At 44.0% G+C, this 18,474-nt stretch overlaps 1 protein-coding gene across 9 annotated transcripts in view; it reads right to left on the bottom strand.

The window, feature by feature from the left end:
• Window positions 1–6,689: 6,689 nt before the first annotated feature.
• SHLD2 (shieldin complex subunit 2) overlaps window positions 6,690–18,474 on the bottom strand; it is a 60,176-nt gene continuing 48,391 nt past the window's right edge. For 6 of the 9 annotated variants that reach the window (XM_058187184.1, XM_058187178.1, XM_058187182.1 and 3 more), the window contains 5 exons: window positions 16,239–16,373; window positions 13,341–13,547; window positions 10,959–11,193; window positions 9,795–9,910; window positions 6,690–8,292 (listed from right to left, as the gene is read on the bottom strand). In XM_058187184.1, coding sequence (XP_058043167.1) covers window positions 8,120–8,292; window positions 9,795–9,910; window positions 10,959–11,193; window positions 13,341–13,547; window positions 16,239–16,373 — 866 coding nt within the window. In that variant the 3' untranslated portion in view covers window positions 6,690–8,119. Of the gene's footprint in view, window positions 8,293–9,771; window positions 9,911–10,958; window positions 11,194–13,340; window positions 13,548–16,238; window positions 16,374–18,474 lie in introns of all 9 variants that reach the window. The other 3 variants (XM_058187186.1, XM_058187185.1, XM_058187187.1) reach the window with 3 other exon arrangements.

An 18,474-nucleotide genomic window follows, 5' to 3' on the forward strand; every position in this document is an offset into this window, starting at 1 on the left:
CCAGTCCTGGAGTCAGGGGAAGGACCGGACGAGGGCTCTGCATCGGAGGCAGAGATGGGGCCAGGGTCATCTGGGAGCGATGTGTGGACTCCGGAGCCTCCAGAGGCGGACAGCAGAGGCAGAGGAACAGGAGGAGCCTGTTCCTAGTGCACGCATGCGAAGAGCTGCCAGAAGGCAAGAGCAGCTGAAGAAAAAAGGACAACTCGAGAGTAAGGCCAGAAAATGATTGGCCACTCCCATAAGGCTTAAAAGAGCAGCAACCAGCCATTGGATTCTTTGTAGAAAAGCAACATTGATTTCCATGTTTCTTGTCAGTGCCTCTTGAACTTTGTGGGGGTTTTGGCAGGTTGCCAAAGACATCAAAGGTTGGTGATAAGACCGAGGGACTGGTTATTAAGAATTTTGTTTTGGACTAATGAATTCTCAGCTGTTTTAATAAAATAAGTTTGTTGAGGACTGAATTGTGTTTACTAATCACTATTTGGGCCTTGATCACAACACTAGAAATTTGAAGGTCTCTACTGTTGATACTGTTGTCTAGTATTGTGAGAGGTGAAGTATGGAAGGGTTTCTCCTAAATTCTACCTCCATTTCTATGGTTTTGAGTGTGTTCAGTTCCAGATTGTTCCGGTCACACCACAAGGCTAGTTGTTCAATCTCCCATCTGTATGCAGCTTCATTATTTGCATCGGTTAAAGTAAGAATAAACAACTCAAAATGTACAAATAAACATTTATGACAGTTCACCAAAAATAACAACCACCAGTGACCAATATAGCCACCCTTCTTTTCATAAGCTTTCCATTCATGGAGTCTGTTTCTTGATCTGTTGAAGATCAACGTTTTGTGCTGCAGCCTCCCAGACATTATTCAGAGAGGCGTCCTGTTTTCCTTCACCATAAATCTCGCATTTAGTTCTCAATAGGGTTAAGGTCAGGTGAGGAAGGGAGCCATGTCATTATTCTTTCATCTTTAAGGCCTCTTTACTGGCTAGCCACACAGTGGAGTACTTTGATGCATGCGATGGAGCATTGTCCTGCATAAAAATCATGGTCTTCTTGAAAGATGAAGACTTTTTCCTGCGCCACTGCTTGAAGAAAGTATCTTCTAAAAACTGGCAGTAGGTTGATTTTGAGTCCATCTTCAACCCGAAATGGTCCAACTAGCTCATCTTTAATAATACCAGCCCATACCAGTACCCCACCTCCACCTTGCTGGCATCTGAGTCGAAGTGGAGCTCTGGGCCCGTTATTGATCCTGCCACAGGGCCATCCATCTGGTCCGTCCAGGGTCACTCTCATCTCATCTGTCCATAAAACCTTTGAAAAATCTGCCTTCAGCTATTTCTTGGCCCAGTCTTGCCATTTCAACTTATGTGTCTTGTTCAGCGGTGGTCGGGTTTCAGCCTCCCTTCCTCACGTTGGCCATGTCTCTGAGCACTGAACACCTTGTACTTCTGGGCACTCCAGGCAGGTTGCAGTTCTGGAGGATGATGGGTTCCTGGCAGCTCCACCTTGGATTCTTCTCAAATCTTTGGCAGTTAAGGTGCCTCTTTTTTTCTCAACACGTTTCTTGAGACCCCGTTGACTATTTGCAACAAAACGTTCGATGGTTCTGTGATCGCCCCCAATAGCTTAGCCATTTCAAGGGCGATGCATCCCTCTGAGAGACTTTTTGCAATTTTTGACTTTTCAGAGTCAGTTAAATCTCTTTGTTGGCCTATTTTGCCTGAGGAAAAGTAGCTGCCTAATAATTATGCACACCTTGATATAGGGTGTTGATCTCCCTGGGCCACACCCTCTCTCACTACACAAACACACCTCACCTGATACGCTTATATCTACGAAGCGTTCAAATTTATACAGCTTGGAAGTGGGGGAAAATGCGTAAAAAGGATGATATGGTCAAAATATTCACTTGCCTAATAATTGTCAAAATATTCACATAGGCAGCTGGACCTTAGCGACGTTCACCTTCTCTGCATGGCTGCCAGCTTCTTCCTCTCCGAACGACCTTCCCAAAATGGCCGACTTCCTGTCTTACCTCCCCCGCTACCCCGCCATCTTTCTTTCAGAGACCCTCTCACCATGGTGGGTTGCCGCTACCCTAGAAAAAAAACCTTCTCGTCATGGCCGACTTCCTGTCCGTCCACCGCTGCAGTCCTCCTAACTTTCTTTCGTAGAGACCTTCTAGGCATGGCGGATTTCCTGTCCGTACTCCGTGCCCGTCCCCCATGCCAATTGAAAACGACCTTCTCGTCATGGCCGACTTCCTGTCCGTCCACCGCTGCCGTCCCTCCAACTTTCTTTCGCAGAGACCTTCTAGGCATGGCGGATTTCCTGTCAGAACTCCGTGCCCGTCCCCCATGCCATTAGAAAACGACCTTCTCATCATGGCCGACTTCCTGTCAGTCCACCGCTGCCGTCCCTCCAACATCCTTTCACAGCGACCTTTCAGACATGGCAGATTTCCTGTCCGATGTCCGCGGCAGTCCCCTGAGGCCTTTGGAAAACGACCTTTCCAGCACGGGCGACTTCCTGTCAGTCCGTCTTAAACTGTCCTCCGCTTCCGGTCTATTTGCAGCGTGTTGCTCTGCTTTTTTTCCCGTCCTCTTTTCTCCGCTATATTGCCGGAGTGCAAGTCTAGCAACAAGCCTGGGGGTGCCGCAAGTGAGCCAAATCAGCCCCGCATTTCCTGACTCCTGAGCAGCCGTGGTCGAAATAGTCCCTGAAGTGTGTATTAGTGACAAAGATAGCGGATATTTTCATTACCTACAGTAGTTAGTTGGGTATCCCCGATCCCCTGGCCACTCATTTGCTTATCGCCCATAACCCTGACTGCCCGCTTTTTCCTGGCCTTTCGGTGCATCTGTAAGGAAGCGGCTGTGAACCGGTGATGGTGCCGCCCCTAGAGGTTGGGAGGCCGAGTCTCTTTGCACTTTTTCCCCCCTTTTCAGCTTTAGAAGCCGGGCCAAATTAGGAACGTTAGAGATAGAGTTCGTTTATTTCAATCCACACTTCAGGGTTGTTTCTACTGGCTCACCCGAGGCTTCTTCGGTACTACAAAGCCCGTCGGGCTCCATTTTAAGAGCCGGGGCTAGCAGAGCACGTACAGGGCTTTTGGGCCCGGGTCGGGAAGGACACTCCGGCTCGTTTGGGTGTGTGTCTCCTGGTGGGCTGCTAAGCAACACAGCTGTTGTTTCCCCAGCACCCGAGTTCTGGGATTCAGGGATATGTAGCAGAAGAAGGTACCACTTTATAAAGCAGGGGTCTTCAACCTTGGTCCCTTTAAGACTTGTGGACTTCAACTCCCAGAGTTCCTCAGCCACCTTTGCTGGCTGAGGGACTCTGGGAGTTGAAGTCCACAAGTCTTAAAGGGACCAAGGTTGGAGCCCCTGCTTTATAAAGCCTAAGTAAGGCCACATCTGGAATACTGCATCCAGTTTTGGTTACATTAGAAAAAGGATGTTGAGACTTTGGAAAAAGTGCAAAGAAGAGCAACTAAGACGATTAAAGGCCTGGAGCTAAAACATATGAAGAATGGCTGCAGGATTTGGGTTTGGCTATAGAAAAAAGGACTAGGGTGGGACACGATAGCAGTCGTCTAATACTTGAGGGGCTGCCACAAAGCAGAGGGGGGTCAACTTATTTTCCAAAGCACCAGAAGGCAAGACTAGAAATAATGGTTAGAAACTAAATCAAGGAGAGAAGCAACCTAGAATTAAGGAGAAACTTCCTAACAGTGAGGACAATTAACCAGTGGACCAGCTTGCTATCAGAAGTTGTAGGTGCTTCATCACTGGAGGTTTTTAAGAAGAGACTGGTCAGCTTGTCTGAAATGGCATAGGACTCTCTGCTCCCGGCAGCCATAAAGAGAGAGAGAGAGATCAATTTCAGAGACGCCACCCTTCCGACTGGCTGGTTCTGGGTCAGGACCGACCCAAGGCCAATGAAGAGTAAAATATAAAAGGATGTTTGATTAACTTCAATTTACTGGGGCTTAGATCCCACTTTGTGACACTAAAGAACTGACGCCGGCTTCTTATAATGCAAGAATTATTGTACAGCAAATATATTTGCTGTACACCGCCCTGAGTCTTCGGAGAAGGGCGGTATAAAAATGTGAATGAATGAATAAATAAATAAATAAGAATTAAAATAAAATTACCACACAATAAAATGACAAATTTACAATAAGCAAAGTCATCCAGAAAACCATTCCCCAAATACAGCCCAAGGTGACTGGATCCACTGCCTGGGTTTTCTTAAAAAGCCATGTTTTTACCAGTTCTCCTGCAAGACGACCATCTTCTCATTTAACACAGGTATGACTGGGAAACGGCTATTTCAGGATCGGCCCATACATTGTGTTACAATTGCGCAATCCGTAGCTAGCACCCTTGAACCATTAATGCTTTTCAGGAAAATCATGAAAATGGCAGCCATTGGATGTAATTTCTCCCATAAAGGCGTGATTTCAAAAAAATATAAACGCAAAATATGCAACGCATAAAAATACCCCATTAATATTTAATATATGTCAAATCATTAAAGAAACAGCCGTTCAGTTCAAACCAAAATATAGTTAAATAAAAACATCTTGGCCTCAACAAGTTTGGGGCAGGGCATGAGATGTACCTTGAACGGAACCCCCATTAAGATCTAACGGAGAGCAGCACAATGGGGACACCTGCAGAATCAGAATCGGAGTAGAACTGGAAGGGACCTTGGAGGTCTTCTAGTCCAGCCCCCTGCCTAAGCAGAGAACCTTTACCACTGATGGTTAACCTTTTTGGCACTGAGTGCTAAAACTGGAGTGTGTGCGTGCCGGAACCGAGCAGCTGGCCCGTGCGCATGTGCACCGGACTAGCTGTCTGGAGCGCATGCGTGTGATGGAACCCAGAGGAGCAGCTGGTGACGGTACACATGCCAACAGAGAGGGCTCACGTGCCACCTCTGCCATGTGTGCCATAGGATCACCATCAGGGCTTTAGACCCTGGTAGCAGGTTCTACCTGGCTTCCCACATGCACATTCTCAAAGACCCGTCCCTCACAGTTTTCAACCTACACAACTGAGCTGGGCACAAGGAGCTCCAGAAAGGTTAACACAAGCCAAAAGACATTTCCCTGCCTATGTCGGAATCCACTCAAGTAGTGAAAATTGCTATGGTAAATACTTTGAGACAAGCAATTGTTTTTGCTGATTACAAGGATGAGGTTGCCTCTCCATCTAGTGCTGTGCTTTGGCTGAAGCAGTGCCTATGTAGACTCTGGAAAGGAGAATTTTCTATCAGGGATGGGGAAGCTGCAGGTCTCCAGATGTTGCCCAGCTAACCTCCCAGCCACCTACATCAATGGCCCCAATTGTTGTTAGTTGCGAAGTCGTGTCTGACCCATTTGCGACCCCATGGACAACATTCCTCCAGGCCTTCCTGTCCTCTACCATCCTCTGGAGTCCATTTAAACTCATGCCTACTGCTTCTGTGACTCCGTCCAGCCACCTCATTCTCTGTCGTCCCCTTCTTGTTTTGCCCTCCATCGTTCCCAGCATTCGGCTCTTCTCCAGTGAGTCCTTCCTTCTCATTAGGTGGCCAAAGTATTTCAGTTTCATCTTCAGGATCTGGCCTTCTAAAGAGAAGTCAGGGTTGATCTCCTCTAGAACTGACTTGTTTGTTCGCCTTGCAGTCCAAGGGACGCGCAGGAGTCTTCTCCAGCACCAGTGTTCAAAGCCCTCAATTCTTTGGCGCTCAGCCTTCCTTATGGCCCAACCTTCACAGCCATACATTGCAACTGGGAAAACCAACTGGGAATGGCCCCAATAGAAAAGGTTAATTTTGCTCAGGGTTGAACTTCAGGGTCCTTGGAGTTTGGTGGTTTTCTTGCAGATGTCTCATTATCCAATGGGGTGACGTGATCAGTGCTAGAAGGGAGTGGGGTTTGCTTTCTATTTTTATACAAGTGGCTTACCCTGTCGATGTTGATGGATGTGTTCTTAGTGGTTCCTTGATTAGGCAGCTGTTTACGGACAGACAGACAGATGTTGGGTCCTTGGTGCTCTCTGAGCTTGATGGTTTTCTTGCAGATGTTTCATTACCCAACATCATCAGTGCCAGAAGGGAGTTAGGTTTGCACCCAGTACAAGATCAGACGTTTAAGATCTAGGCTTCCCACCAGAAATCAAAGCTTAGCTGTGCTCCACCAAGCGAAAATCCATAAATTATACAAATAGGACACTGTTCATTTAAGGCTGCACTTTGAATCCACCTGTATTCATGGTATCTTTTAATAATTTAAACTCTATTTTTTTTCGCTCTTTGAAGTATTTATTTGCTTTGCAGGCTGACTAAATATGGCATATCTCCTCCAGGAAGTAAAGTTTTTTTTAGTGAGAATATAGAAATTCCTGCCAGCGGTTTGATAACGTCGCTGAAGCCACCGTTTGTAAAGAGAAAAGCTTATTTCTGCCGTTACAATATTTACTTTGAAAAGTGGAACTTCTAATAGATAAACCGGCACGATGACAGGAAGGCGAAAATTGGGGCTGACAAAAAACGGGTGTGGCAAGGAAAAATATTTTTTTAGGCAACACATTTAGAAATATTGGCAGGGAGAGTTTTCAGATGTCTTTAACTCTCTTTCAGGAAATTCCTGGGGTCTTGGGGATCAAAGCCCAACAAAGAAAACATCACTCATCTTTTGAGTAGCTTTTAATAACCGTCTGAAGAAATCATGGCTCTGAAATCATAGAAAAAATCTCTATATAAAAACCAAATCCACTCACTCATCATGAAATCTCCAGGACTGTGTAAACCTACAAACCTGAAATTTGGCACGTGCATTCCTCTTGGCTTCTAGGAAAGGATTTTTCGAAATGACCATCAGAGAATTCATATTTCTTATATGGTATATTCATATACTTAACACGCTCTGATGCTAAGGAGTTAGTCATTCTACTCCCCCTCCTCACCTGAAAGGAACTCTGTTCCAACTGCCGGTTGCCTCACATTCCATTACCTCAGTTCAAACTGGCAGCCGTTCCACTCCTTCGCTCAGGAGCGGTCTGGAGCTCCTTCCAGTACTAAACATCCCTACCTCACCAAAATGTCTACGCCTTCCACCTACAGAACTGCTTCCGGACTCAAGGTGGTGGAAGAGATATTCCTTTATGTGTTTCAATCATCGACCACCACGGAGCCAACGGATTGTGAACCAAATTTCTCCTGCATAGTGGTCCCAGCTCCAACTCACTTCTTACACTGACCTCTCAGTTCAGATGAATCTGCTCCTTCTACTGTAACACCAGTTAAAGGGAAAAGACTGTCTTTCTGCTGCCAGGAAGTACAACAGATACTTCCAAATGACGCCTTTTGGAGCCAGAGAAGTGAAGGAGGGAAATTTTACACCAACATTCAAAGTGCAGGGGCAGGTCTACCACAGGATAGGGAGTATCATGGTGGGGCCTCAGCAGCAGCCTTCATTTCTCCAGATATACTTTGTTGGTGATGATGACAATGAGAGTCTGTCAAGACCATGAGGATGCTACAATGGTCCTAAGTGTGAAAAATGGTCATAAGTAGCAAAGCACGGGTATCCCGCTAGTGTATTTAGAAAAATAACACATATTCATTCCAAGACAAACAAAAAAAACCCTCCATATACCGTATATACTCGAATATAAGCCGATCCGAGTATAAGCCGAGGTCCCCAATTTTACCCCAAAAACTGGGGTAAATTGGGGACTCGAGTATAAGCCGAGGGTGGGAAATGAGGCACCTACCGGTTGGGGAAACCCTCCCTCCCTCAGCTGAGAAGGCTGGCGGCTCCCCCGCCCCGCCCTCTCACTGCACCGGCAGGGCTTCAGTCCGGTAAAATGTGAAAAAAAGAAAAAAAAAAACTCGAGTATAAGCCGTATATACTCGAGTATAAGCCGAGGGGCTTTAAAAAAAAAAAAACTCGAGTATAAGCCGTATAGAACCGAGTATAAGCCGAGGGGACGTTTTTCAGCACAAAAAATGTGTTGAAAAACTCGGCTTATACTCGAGTATATACGGTACTTGTCCCTCCATGTCTTTTTGTGTGATTGTAAATTGGGTGAGGAACCTCATTAGAAGTGGCTGCTTCAGAGATCAAGGTGGAACTCCAGCAGCTGGAAGTCTTTCTCCAGAGGAAAACTGTTTTCATCCAGGACGAAATGGCTCTTAATGGTTAGAAGGTAGGATGCCTTGGAGTCAGTGAGCAGCGAGTGGCAGAGATCGGCCACCAGCATCCCGTAGGTGGTATCTGAGGAAGGTTCTGCAACAGAAGAAGAAAAAGAGGGCTTCACAACCATCGGAGGCTCCGGAGAAAATCTCTTTTTTCCTGGCTAGGCCATGGGATGTGCGTGCAAAACGTGTGGACAGCCTCTCCTGATTTGAGGGGAATTTATGGAATGTGCGCAGATCACTATCCCTATTTTGAGTTCAGAAATCCATTCCGCAAGGGGTAATCCAGGTTAACCCTGATCCACGAACCCCCGAATTCCTTGTTTCTGGTGAGGAAATACCTGTGGGGATTCTTGATTTCTAAACAGGAAGTCCTTGACTTAAGACCACCACTGAGTCCAACCGACCAAGTTTTCCCTACGCAGGACCCCTATAGATCTTTTGCATGACAGATCCCATCATCCTGAACTGCAAAGCACAGCTGGAAGGCACCAGGCTAGGTTGAGTCATATCTTGATCTTTGAGATGGAATTCCAAGGGTGCTTTTTTTTTTCTCAGGAGACAACTAGATTTTCTGGTTTTTCTTTGAAGATGTTTCACTTCTCATCCAAGAAGCTTCTTTGGATGAGAAGCGAAACGTCTTCAAAGAAAAACCAGAAAGTCTCCAGTTTCCTCTTGAAAAAAACCACCTCTGGGACAACCATGACCTGGATGACTGAGAATCTCCATAGACAATTGAGATGGAAGGTAATCTGATGACAAGAAGCCAAGGAAGATTTATTACTGTGGGCGCCTTAGTTTCTCTCTGAGCTTGGTTAATTTCTTGCAGACATTTCATTACCAAAGTGGGTAACATCATCAGTGCTAGAAGGGAGGGGGGGTTTGTAGGGAGGGAGGGAGGATTGTGGGGTCCTTGGTGCTCTGAGCTGGGTTGTTTCATTACCCAACTAAGCAACGTCGTCATTGCTAGAAGCGAGTGAGGTTTGCTCTCTGCTTATAGGATTACTAGCTGGACGCCCGTGCTTCGCTATGAAACTATGAGATCTGGCATGATAAATTGATACTTAAAAGCCTGAAATGTAATGTAGAATGTGTAACTCCGTAGCATCAGGGTGTGTTAATATAAGGCAACTGGCAGTTGGAACAGAGCGGGAAGGGGAGTAGAATGTCCCAGACCAGATGAGTCACGCGCTGGCCACACCCACATCCAGTTTAGCGAAGGGGTGGCATCAGAATGTGTTGCAACTGGCAGTTGGAACAGAGTTCCTTTCAGGTGGGGAGGGGGAATAGAATGTCTAACTCCTTAGCATCAGAGTGTGTGAATATAATACTGTATATGAAATACTAATGATCTGATGGTCATTTCAAAAAATCCTTTCTTAGCGAGCACCTAGAAGCCCAGAGGAATATACGTTCCAAAATTTAAGTTTGTAGGCTTTACAGTTCCTTAGATTTCGTGATGAGTGAGTGGTATTTGGCTTTTATATATATATATATATATATATAGATTATTCATTGCTTCATGAATTTGCAATTAAGGGATTATAGACCAAAAAATCTCCAGACTTACACCACAGATTCCCAAGGTATTACCTACAGCCTTCTTCAGCCATTCTGCGGGAATGTTAAGGAACATCTTCTCCATCAATTCGGATCCTACCCGAACAGAGATTTCATAGTCCCCCTCCTCAACAGTCATCACAGCAGGTCTAAATGAGGAAACGGGGGGGGGAACCTTAGTGGAATTTCAATGTAACGAAAACAACAACAACAATAACAACAGAGTTGGAAGGGACCTTGGAGGTCTTCTAGTCCAAACCTCTGCTTAGGCAGGAAACCCTACACCATTTTGGACAAATGGTTATCCAGCATCATCTTAAAAACTTCCAGTGTTGGAGCATTCACAACTTCTGGAGGCAAGTTGTTCCACTGGGTAATTTTTTCTCACCGTCAGGAGATTTCTCCACAGTTCTAAGTTGCTTCTGTCCTTGATCAGTTTCCATGTGTTGCTTCTTGTTCTAATGTTTGATGTTTCCTGCTACAAGATACTTCAGGTTGCTATTGCCTCCAATACCTATTGTTTATCTCAGAGTGTGGGTCACGTGATCCCTTTTTCTAATCTCCTGTCAATGGGGAGGCCAGACTTACTTAACAAATGTGTTACTAACTTTACAACCGCAGTGATTCACTTAATGCCCACATCAAGGAAGGCAGTAAAGCGGAAGGAAACAATTGTTTCGCTCAACAACAACTGGGCTCAATTATGGTCGTAAGTTGAGGACCGCCTGTATTCAACCCCCTCTGAGACTTTGGAAACCCTGAAGAAGTAGTAGGGGAGTTTTAAGAGAGAGATCCTCAGCTCAAAAATCACCTTGAGCAAACAGCTAGGACTGAAATATGGAGTCACAGGATCTACTGGCCATTTTTTTCTCTATAGCACACTGAAAACAGCCTGAGAATTATTTTTCTGAGGAGAGAAAAAAGCAGAGAGAATGGCCCTAAACTAGTGATGGCTAACCTTTTCTGGACCGAGTGCCCAAAGCTCGTGCACGCACCCCCAAAATGCAATGTGCATGCGACCCCTGTGCATGTGCCCTGTGCACGCATGCCCCGCCTTCCCGCATGCCCCTCCCCATCCATGCACGCACCCCGCTCATGCATGCAACTACGGAGAACGTTTCAATGATAAGCAGGAAGTTGCCAGCAACTTTACTGATTTTAGTTTTTCATCTTCTGCCTTTTTCTGTTGTTGTTTACCTGTAGAAGATTTTGACTTGGTTCAAAGGTAAGCAGGTAGGGCACTGTTTGTAGATCTTGTTGTCATCTGTCTGTCGTTCACGGCCGCATTTTGCGCAACCCTTGTAGGTGATCAGGGGAAGGGAAGCGAATACCTGCTCCAGGGAAGTATCCGCGTCAAAGACCAGCTGTCCGTGTGACAGGGAAGCATCCGTAAAGCTCAGCTTTGAAACGCAGACCTTCACTTGGATTATTCCTAGGAAAAACACAAGAATGAAATATTTGTTTAAATAATATATTTTTCATGTTAAATAAGGATGAGAGAGTGTATAACTATTTATGTAAGGGGAGGAGAATTTATCAGTTTTTTAAAATTATTTTTCTTTACAGCATCCAGCCAGGATAGGTTTTTTTTAAGGTTGGATTTTGGATCATTTTTTTTGTACTTAATTTTCGTTGTTGTTACTATTGGATGTATGTTTTTGTCTGGGTTTTTTGCTGTTTTGTATTTTATTCCCATTGATAAAACACAGTAAATATATACAGGTAGTCCTCAACTCGTGACCACAATTTCTGTTGTTAAGTGAGACATTAAATGAGTTTTGCCCCATTTTACGACTTTTCTTGCCTCAGTTGTTCAGTGAATCATGGAAGTTGATAAATTAATAATCTGGCTGCTAAATGAATCTGGCTTCCCTGTTGATTTTGCTTGTCAGAAGGTCGCAAAAAGTGATCCCATGACCTTGGGACACAAGCAACGGTCATAAAATGAACCAGTTGCCAAGCGTCTGAATTTTGATCAGATGATCACGGGGATGCTGCAAAGGTCGTAACTGTGAAAAATGGTCACAAGTTGGTTTTTTCAGTCCCGCTGTAACTTTGAACGGTCGCTAAATGAGCGAGGTCTGTCTGTACATTAAAAAAAAAAGAATTGGTGCAGGGATTACATGCCTTTTATGGAGGCAAAAATATAGTAGAGGTGGTCCTTGAGTTAGGACCATAATGGAACCTGCCTATGAAGGTTGTAAAATGGGAGAGACATGTGACCAACTTGATTTTGCAACCTTTTTTGTGGCAGCAGTGAAATGCATGTGGCGGTCATAAGGGTTAGGGTTAGGTTTGCTGAAAAACCAGAAGTAACGGCCAATTTTCAGCAAAACCTTCACAAAATGCAATCTTGTGATTGTGGGACACCGCAAGTAGCCTTAAATGCTGCCCTATCACCAAGAGTCCAAATTGCAGTTATGTGAGACTGTGGGCATGTGTGTGTGTGTGTGTGTGGTGTGTGTGTGTGTGTGTGTGTGTGTGTGTGTGAGAGAGAGAGAGAGAGAGAGAGAGAGAATCAGAAATTCAGATCTGGTTGTAAGTCGCTAAGCCGCCTGTCATAAGCCAAGGACTATCTGTAACTAAAATGAATGCTATCTGGACTGATGTGATTTGTAGTACAGCGAGGTTTAAGATCAGCGGTGACTGCTTGTCCGTACAGATCCAAAGGAAAACCACGCTGGGCTTATGTTCACACACATAAGAGTTAATTCTCGATCGTACCACTGCCGTGTCAAGTCAGAGCACAGAGGATGATGCATTTGACGAGCCCTCATGTCCGTGTAGTTCCCCGTCAGTGGGTTTAGGACGTTTAGACATGGACCCTTGTCCTCCTTCGCCCCCAGTCACCCACCTCAGTCCATTTATAGCCAGTTTTCCTTCTCCGCTGGCCTTCCCCAGGCCATTCTCCCCAGCCTTTGGCTGCATGGGACAAACAGCCCCCAGCCAATCGGGTGGCAGGCAGAAGCAATGGTGGTTTCAGGGCCCTGCACATCTTTCACTGGGGTGACAGATAAGCAAGAGTGTGTTGGGGGGGGGGCACTAGGAAGGGAGGGAGGGGCCCCTCAAGGGAGCTTCACAAAGACAGCTTGTCTTGCAACTCACTCAGCTCCAATGAAAGAGAGGAGGAGGAACAAGGCAAGTGAGGCTTTTGGTGTTGCAGATGGGGGGCTGGGGAGGCAGTGGCGGGCTGGGGGCTATTTGTCCCATGCAGCCAAAGGCGCAGGTCAAACGGTGTTTGGGCATATGGGCATAGATGAAGGGAGAGGGGTGAAGGGCCATTATCCTATTGGCCATGGAGAATGGGCTGGGGGAGGACCAGTGGAGGAGGAAAGCTGGCTGTAAAGGAACTGAGGCAGATGGCTGGGGGGCGAAGGAGGTGCGGTCAAGGGTCCATGTCTAAATGTCAGTTATAAACTTTCTCAAGGAATTATGAGCCTGATTTTGAGATGCAATGCTTTGCCTCAAACTCTTTGGAAGTGAAAAGGAGGCAAATTTTGTCCTGTCTCTAATCACACTGAGCCAAATAAAGTATTCAAGAGTTATATTAATGTCTTAATCGTGGAGGAGGAATCTCACCCGAACTTTTTTCTTCTAGATGTGAAGCCAGGGTGGTCATCTTCAACAACTCTTGGACCTTCCTTTCAAACTTCTCTTTGAAGGCCAGAGATCTTTTATCATCATCAAAAAGGCACTCGAGGACCGACCAAGGTGTCGTGTGCAATTCCAAGTCACCGGAGACAGGGTTGTGTTTTACAAAGAGATACTTAAATTCCCAAATATGATCTAGGAAGGAGAAGTTTCAAAAGCGAAAATATCAGTGAAGCTTTGGACAAAATATAGTTCTTTCAAAGGTAAAATAACTATTCGGGTGCGCTTCAAGGTTTTGGTAACTATCTTCAAAGTGCTCCATGGAATAGGGCCGGGTTACTTATGGGACCGTCTGCTGCCACCGATTGCCTCTCACCGACCCGTGCGCTCTCACAGGGAGGGACTCCTCAGGGTGCCGTCAGCCAGGCAGTGCCGGCTGGCGATACCCAGGGGAAGGGCCTTTTCTGTGGGGGCTCCCACCCTCTGGAACGAACTTCCCCCAGGACTTTGCCAACTTCCTGACCTTCGAACCTTTCGCCGCGAGCTTAAGACACATCTATTTATTTGCGCAGGACTGGACTAGAATTTTAAATTTTAAATTTGGTTTTAACGGGGTTTTATTATCTTATTGTAATTTTTTAATATTCGGCCTTATTTAATAAGTTTTTTAATTGGTGTTTTATTTTGTATTTATATGTATGTTTTTATTAGGCTGTAAACCGCCCTGAGTCCCTTGGGAGATAGGGCGGTATAAAAATGCGATTAAATAAATAAATAAATAAATAACTATTAATAAAGGAGACGCCAGCTTCAAAATCCTTTTCTTCTTTCTTTCTTTCTGTTCAATTGCCTGAACAAGCCCCTGTGGTTTTCTTGGCAAGGTTTTTCAAAAGTGGCTTGCCATTGACTCCTTCTTAGGGCTAAGGAAAAGCATCTGGCCCAAGGAAACCCAAGCGGCTTTGCGCCTAAGGCAGGACTAGAACTCACCATCTCCTGATTTCCAGTCTGGAGCCTTAATTGCTGACTCAAAATCTTACCCCATCTTAAAATGCAGGTAGTCCTCGACTTACGATCACAACTGAGCTCGAAAATTTGTTGCTAAGTGAAACATCTGTTAAGTGAGTTCTGCCCCGTTTTACGACCTTTCTTGCTACGGTTGTTAAGTGACTCACTGCAGTTCATAACATGGTTTTGCAGTCTTCCCCCACCGGCTTTTCTTGTCAGAAGGACACAAAAGGGGATCATATGACCCTGGGGACACCGCAACTGTCATAAATATGAGACAGTTGCTAAGAATCTAAATTTTAATTGCATGATGCTGCAAACAGTCGTAAATGTGAAAAATGGTCATAAGTCATTTTTTTCACTGCCGTTTTAACTTTGAACGGTCACTAAATGAATTGTAAGTCGAGGATTACCTATAGTAACTTGTATTTTACTATTTGTGAAAATATTAATTGAATTATATTATGAGTATTCACAGTTTCTACACAGCTTGAGGCAATCTCTTTTCTGTGGAGAATAACCAAAGCAGTGGAAGAAGCAATATTATGGCTCCCGCTCCTAATTAAGGGCCTAGACCAGGGATCTCCAAACTTGACAACTTGTGGACCTCAACTCCCAGAATTCCTTATGCTGTCTGGAGAATTCTGGGACTTGAAGTCCACAAGTCTTAAAGTCGCCCCGTTTGGAGACTCCTGGCTTAGGCCAATGTATCTCAATCTTGTTCTACAGGTGTGAACCTAAGAATACAGAATCTGTTGGAGTGGGTGGCTATATACCATGTTTCCCCAAAAATAAGGCCCCGTCTTATATTTTTTTGAACCCTGAAATAAGTGCTTGTCCTTATTTTCGGGGAGGTCTTATTATTTTGGGGAGCATGGAGCAAGAGGGGGCTCCTCTTGCCGTCTTACCTGATTTCCAGCTCTGCGTTTAAATATTTTTGAGGATATTTAACTCAATCGGAAATTTCTGAGAACTCTAGGAGTGGAATGGTCTGATATATAATGGACTGGAAGAAATGTATTTTCTTTGTTTCTGGAAGGGGAGTCGAGGTTTTAAGGAGTGACTATGGATTATGATTTGTGTTATATTTTAATTTTTGACTGTTAGTTTTATACCCTGTATTCGGTTCTGGGAAGTCCCGGGGGATGGGGGGAGGGAGGGGAAGGGAGGGGGATGGGGGGATGAGGGTAGAAAATGGATTGATGGTTAATGTACAGAGATGATTGAAGATGTATAATCAATGTAAGATCGGAGCTGCCTGGCTACCATTTCAGAATGATGGGAAGGAAGGAAGTAGAAGAGAGAAGGAGGTAGGAAAGAGAAGAGGAGGAAGAGGAAAGGAAGGAAGAGGGATAGAAGAGGGAGAAGAAAGGAGTAGGGAGGAAGGAGGAGAGGATGTAGATAAGAGAAGGGGAGGATGGGTGTGGAAAGTAGAAGAAGGTAGAGAAGGGAAGAGAGTTAAAGGAAGGGGGTGGTGACCGGGCAGGTCCAATTAATTGTATATGATGGTACACTAAATATGTTACTGGATATGAATGTTAAAATAAAACTTTTTTATATAAAAAAAAATATTTTTGAGGAGGGCTTATTTTCAGGGAAACAGGGTGATAAAGCTAATGGAACAACAGAACTAAGTAATAATAACTGAAATAAAATCCCAGCCATTCGAGTCATTGCTTAAAATTCTGGGAGTTGTTTTAACACGAATGAACTTTTCACCGTCTGGGGCTCCTGCTTCTGTCCTTCTTTTCAACGGTCCGTTGTTGAAAAGCTGATTTATTTTAAAAATGGATGATCGTCCTGTATTACTTGTTTCTTGCATGGCAGTGTGATGTAGTCATGTACCTAAAATTATTTTAAAATATTGAATGGTTGTTTTACCTTTTTTCCTTTGAAGCTGAGGACACTGGGCTGCTGCATCACCCCAAACAACCAAGGCATAAGGCTGGCCCTTGATCTGTTCCACCGTTAGGATAATTTTACTTTGCTTTTCTTCTTTAAAGCTATACACGGAGTCTAAGGTTGAACAATGGGAACAATAAACATAGTTTGCTTCCTTCTGTGATGATGTCACCTGCCCCCCCCCCCCTTTCCTGGTAAGGACTGGCCAGTCTTGTCACTGGGAACTTGGCTGGACTACACAGTGGTACCTCAGTACTCAAAGTAAATTGGTTCCGGGAGGCACGAGGGGTACTAAAAACTACGAGTGCCAAGCAAGCCAAGTGACTTACCATGGGACCCTTTGTTTTGGCTGGGAAAAACTTTCTGTCTGTCCTTTTTCCTATGTCCTACTTCCTACTTCCTGTCCGCCATCCTCTGCAGCACGACAGGTACTAAAGAAACTACGAGTACCGGGACAACATTTTCGCATCAAAATGTGTCGAGTATCAAATTCTATGAATTTTGAAGTGGTTGAATATCAAGATACCACTGTAATTTTATTCAGAGTACAACAGCATGATAAACTAGTTTAAATTAATAGGTTAGCTACTCACAGCCCCTTCCCTTACACCCCAAAACTTCATATTAAGTGAAGCAATGCTCCGATAACTCATTTTATATTAAATAATTATATTAAAATTATATTATATTATAAATTATATTAAAATTATATTTAAAAAACCCAACAAAAATTCTACGTGGTATTTGAAGGAATGAGATTCAAGGCTTTTAATGGTGGCATTTTGGATTTTTTTAATAGACAGAGGGAAGAGGTAGCTATATTTTCTTCAAATTCATTAACAGATTCTAGATGTTACATTTTCAAAATGACCAAATTTTAGGCTTTCAGTCAATTTAACGGGTAACCAATTTCTTTAGGAGTGGCAGAAACCCTGCAGTATTCTGAAGCTCTCCATTTAGGACTGAAAAGCAAGAAGGTTCCTTAAGAAAGCAAGAGATGGAAAGGTCCCAGAAATAATCAATAATTCTTGAAATCCTCTGATTTAATGAAAACAAAACATACCTCATTATCTAGGAAGTTAATTATTAATATTAACAAAGGCGGATACTAGGCACAAATTCCTTCATGTCACTAGTATCACATCAGTCCTCAGAAAAGGATGTTGTGAAATCAGACAACCACTCAAGAATCTAAGCTTCTTGTTTTGTCAAGAAGGAAATATCAGGTGGTCTCAAATCAATTCATGACCTTCTTCTTATCAACAAGATTTCAGATAGAGGGTACTCTGCTATTATTCCTTTTCTTTCCTCCTTGAGGTAGACCTGGAAAGGATATTTGCATGCTTAAATAGGAAGTCAGGATAAGGTCCCTCACAAAGAGCTGGGCCCAAGTGCTTCCTTGGTGTTTTTTCTCAGAGAAGGCAAGGAGGAAAAAGAGAATTACAGAATCTATGAAGTTTCTTGGCTGAGAAGCGAAACATCGTCCAAGAAAAACCAGAAAGTCCAGTTACCTCTTGAAAAAGCACCTTTGGGACAACCATGACCTGGATGACGGGGAATCTCCATAGACATACAAAATCTATAGTTTTCAGCAATTACATCTCTAAATATATATTTCCACTACCATGCCATACAACAAATTTGGGGCCTTCAAGAAGTTCTTGGATTAATGGAAAAAACTATACGAGGGATGATGAGTAAAGACCAAGATGGCCAGAAAGGGAGGAGCCAACAAAAGAAACGGAGGAAAAGACTGAGCTGAAGAACCAAAGAATAAAAGAAGAACACAAGGAAGAGATAACAATGAAAATAGCAGTGACTGATGAATTAAATTAGGGGGAAAATATATTAAACAGAGTTGAAAAGAGAATTGGAGATACAGGAAGATAGTTTTGAAAGTGAGATAGGGGCCTGGACAGAAATTTTGGAAACTAGGAAGTGGAAGAGGGCAGAGGTGGGAAAAATATTTAGATTGAACACTCAAGAAGTAGATGCAGACAGTGATAAGGATTCAAGAGAGGCATATGAGAGGCAAGTCAACAAAAGCACAGCAAAGTATTGAAGCGAGCAAGAGACGACAATGATTTCTCTTTTTTGTTGTTCTGAGTTGCTTTTCTTTCTCTTCTTTTTTTAGGTAGATGACATGACTAGAAGGTAGGTAGGAAGTTAAAAAAAACATTTTTTAATAAAGGGTGACATGAATAAAAGTTAGACT

This window comes from Ahaetulla prasina, chromosome 6 (assembly GCF_028640845.1).
Source record: "Ahaetulla prasina isolate Xishuangbanna chromosome 6, ASM2864084v1, whole genome shotgun sequence".
Taxonomy (NCBI): Eukaryota; Metazoa; Chordata; class Lepidosauria; order Squamata; family Colubridae; genus Ahaetulla; species Ahaetulla prasina.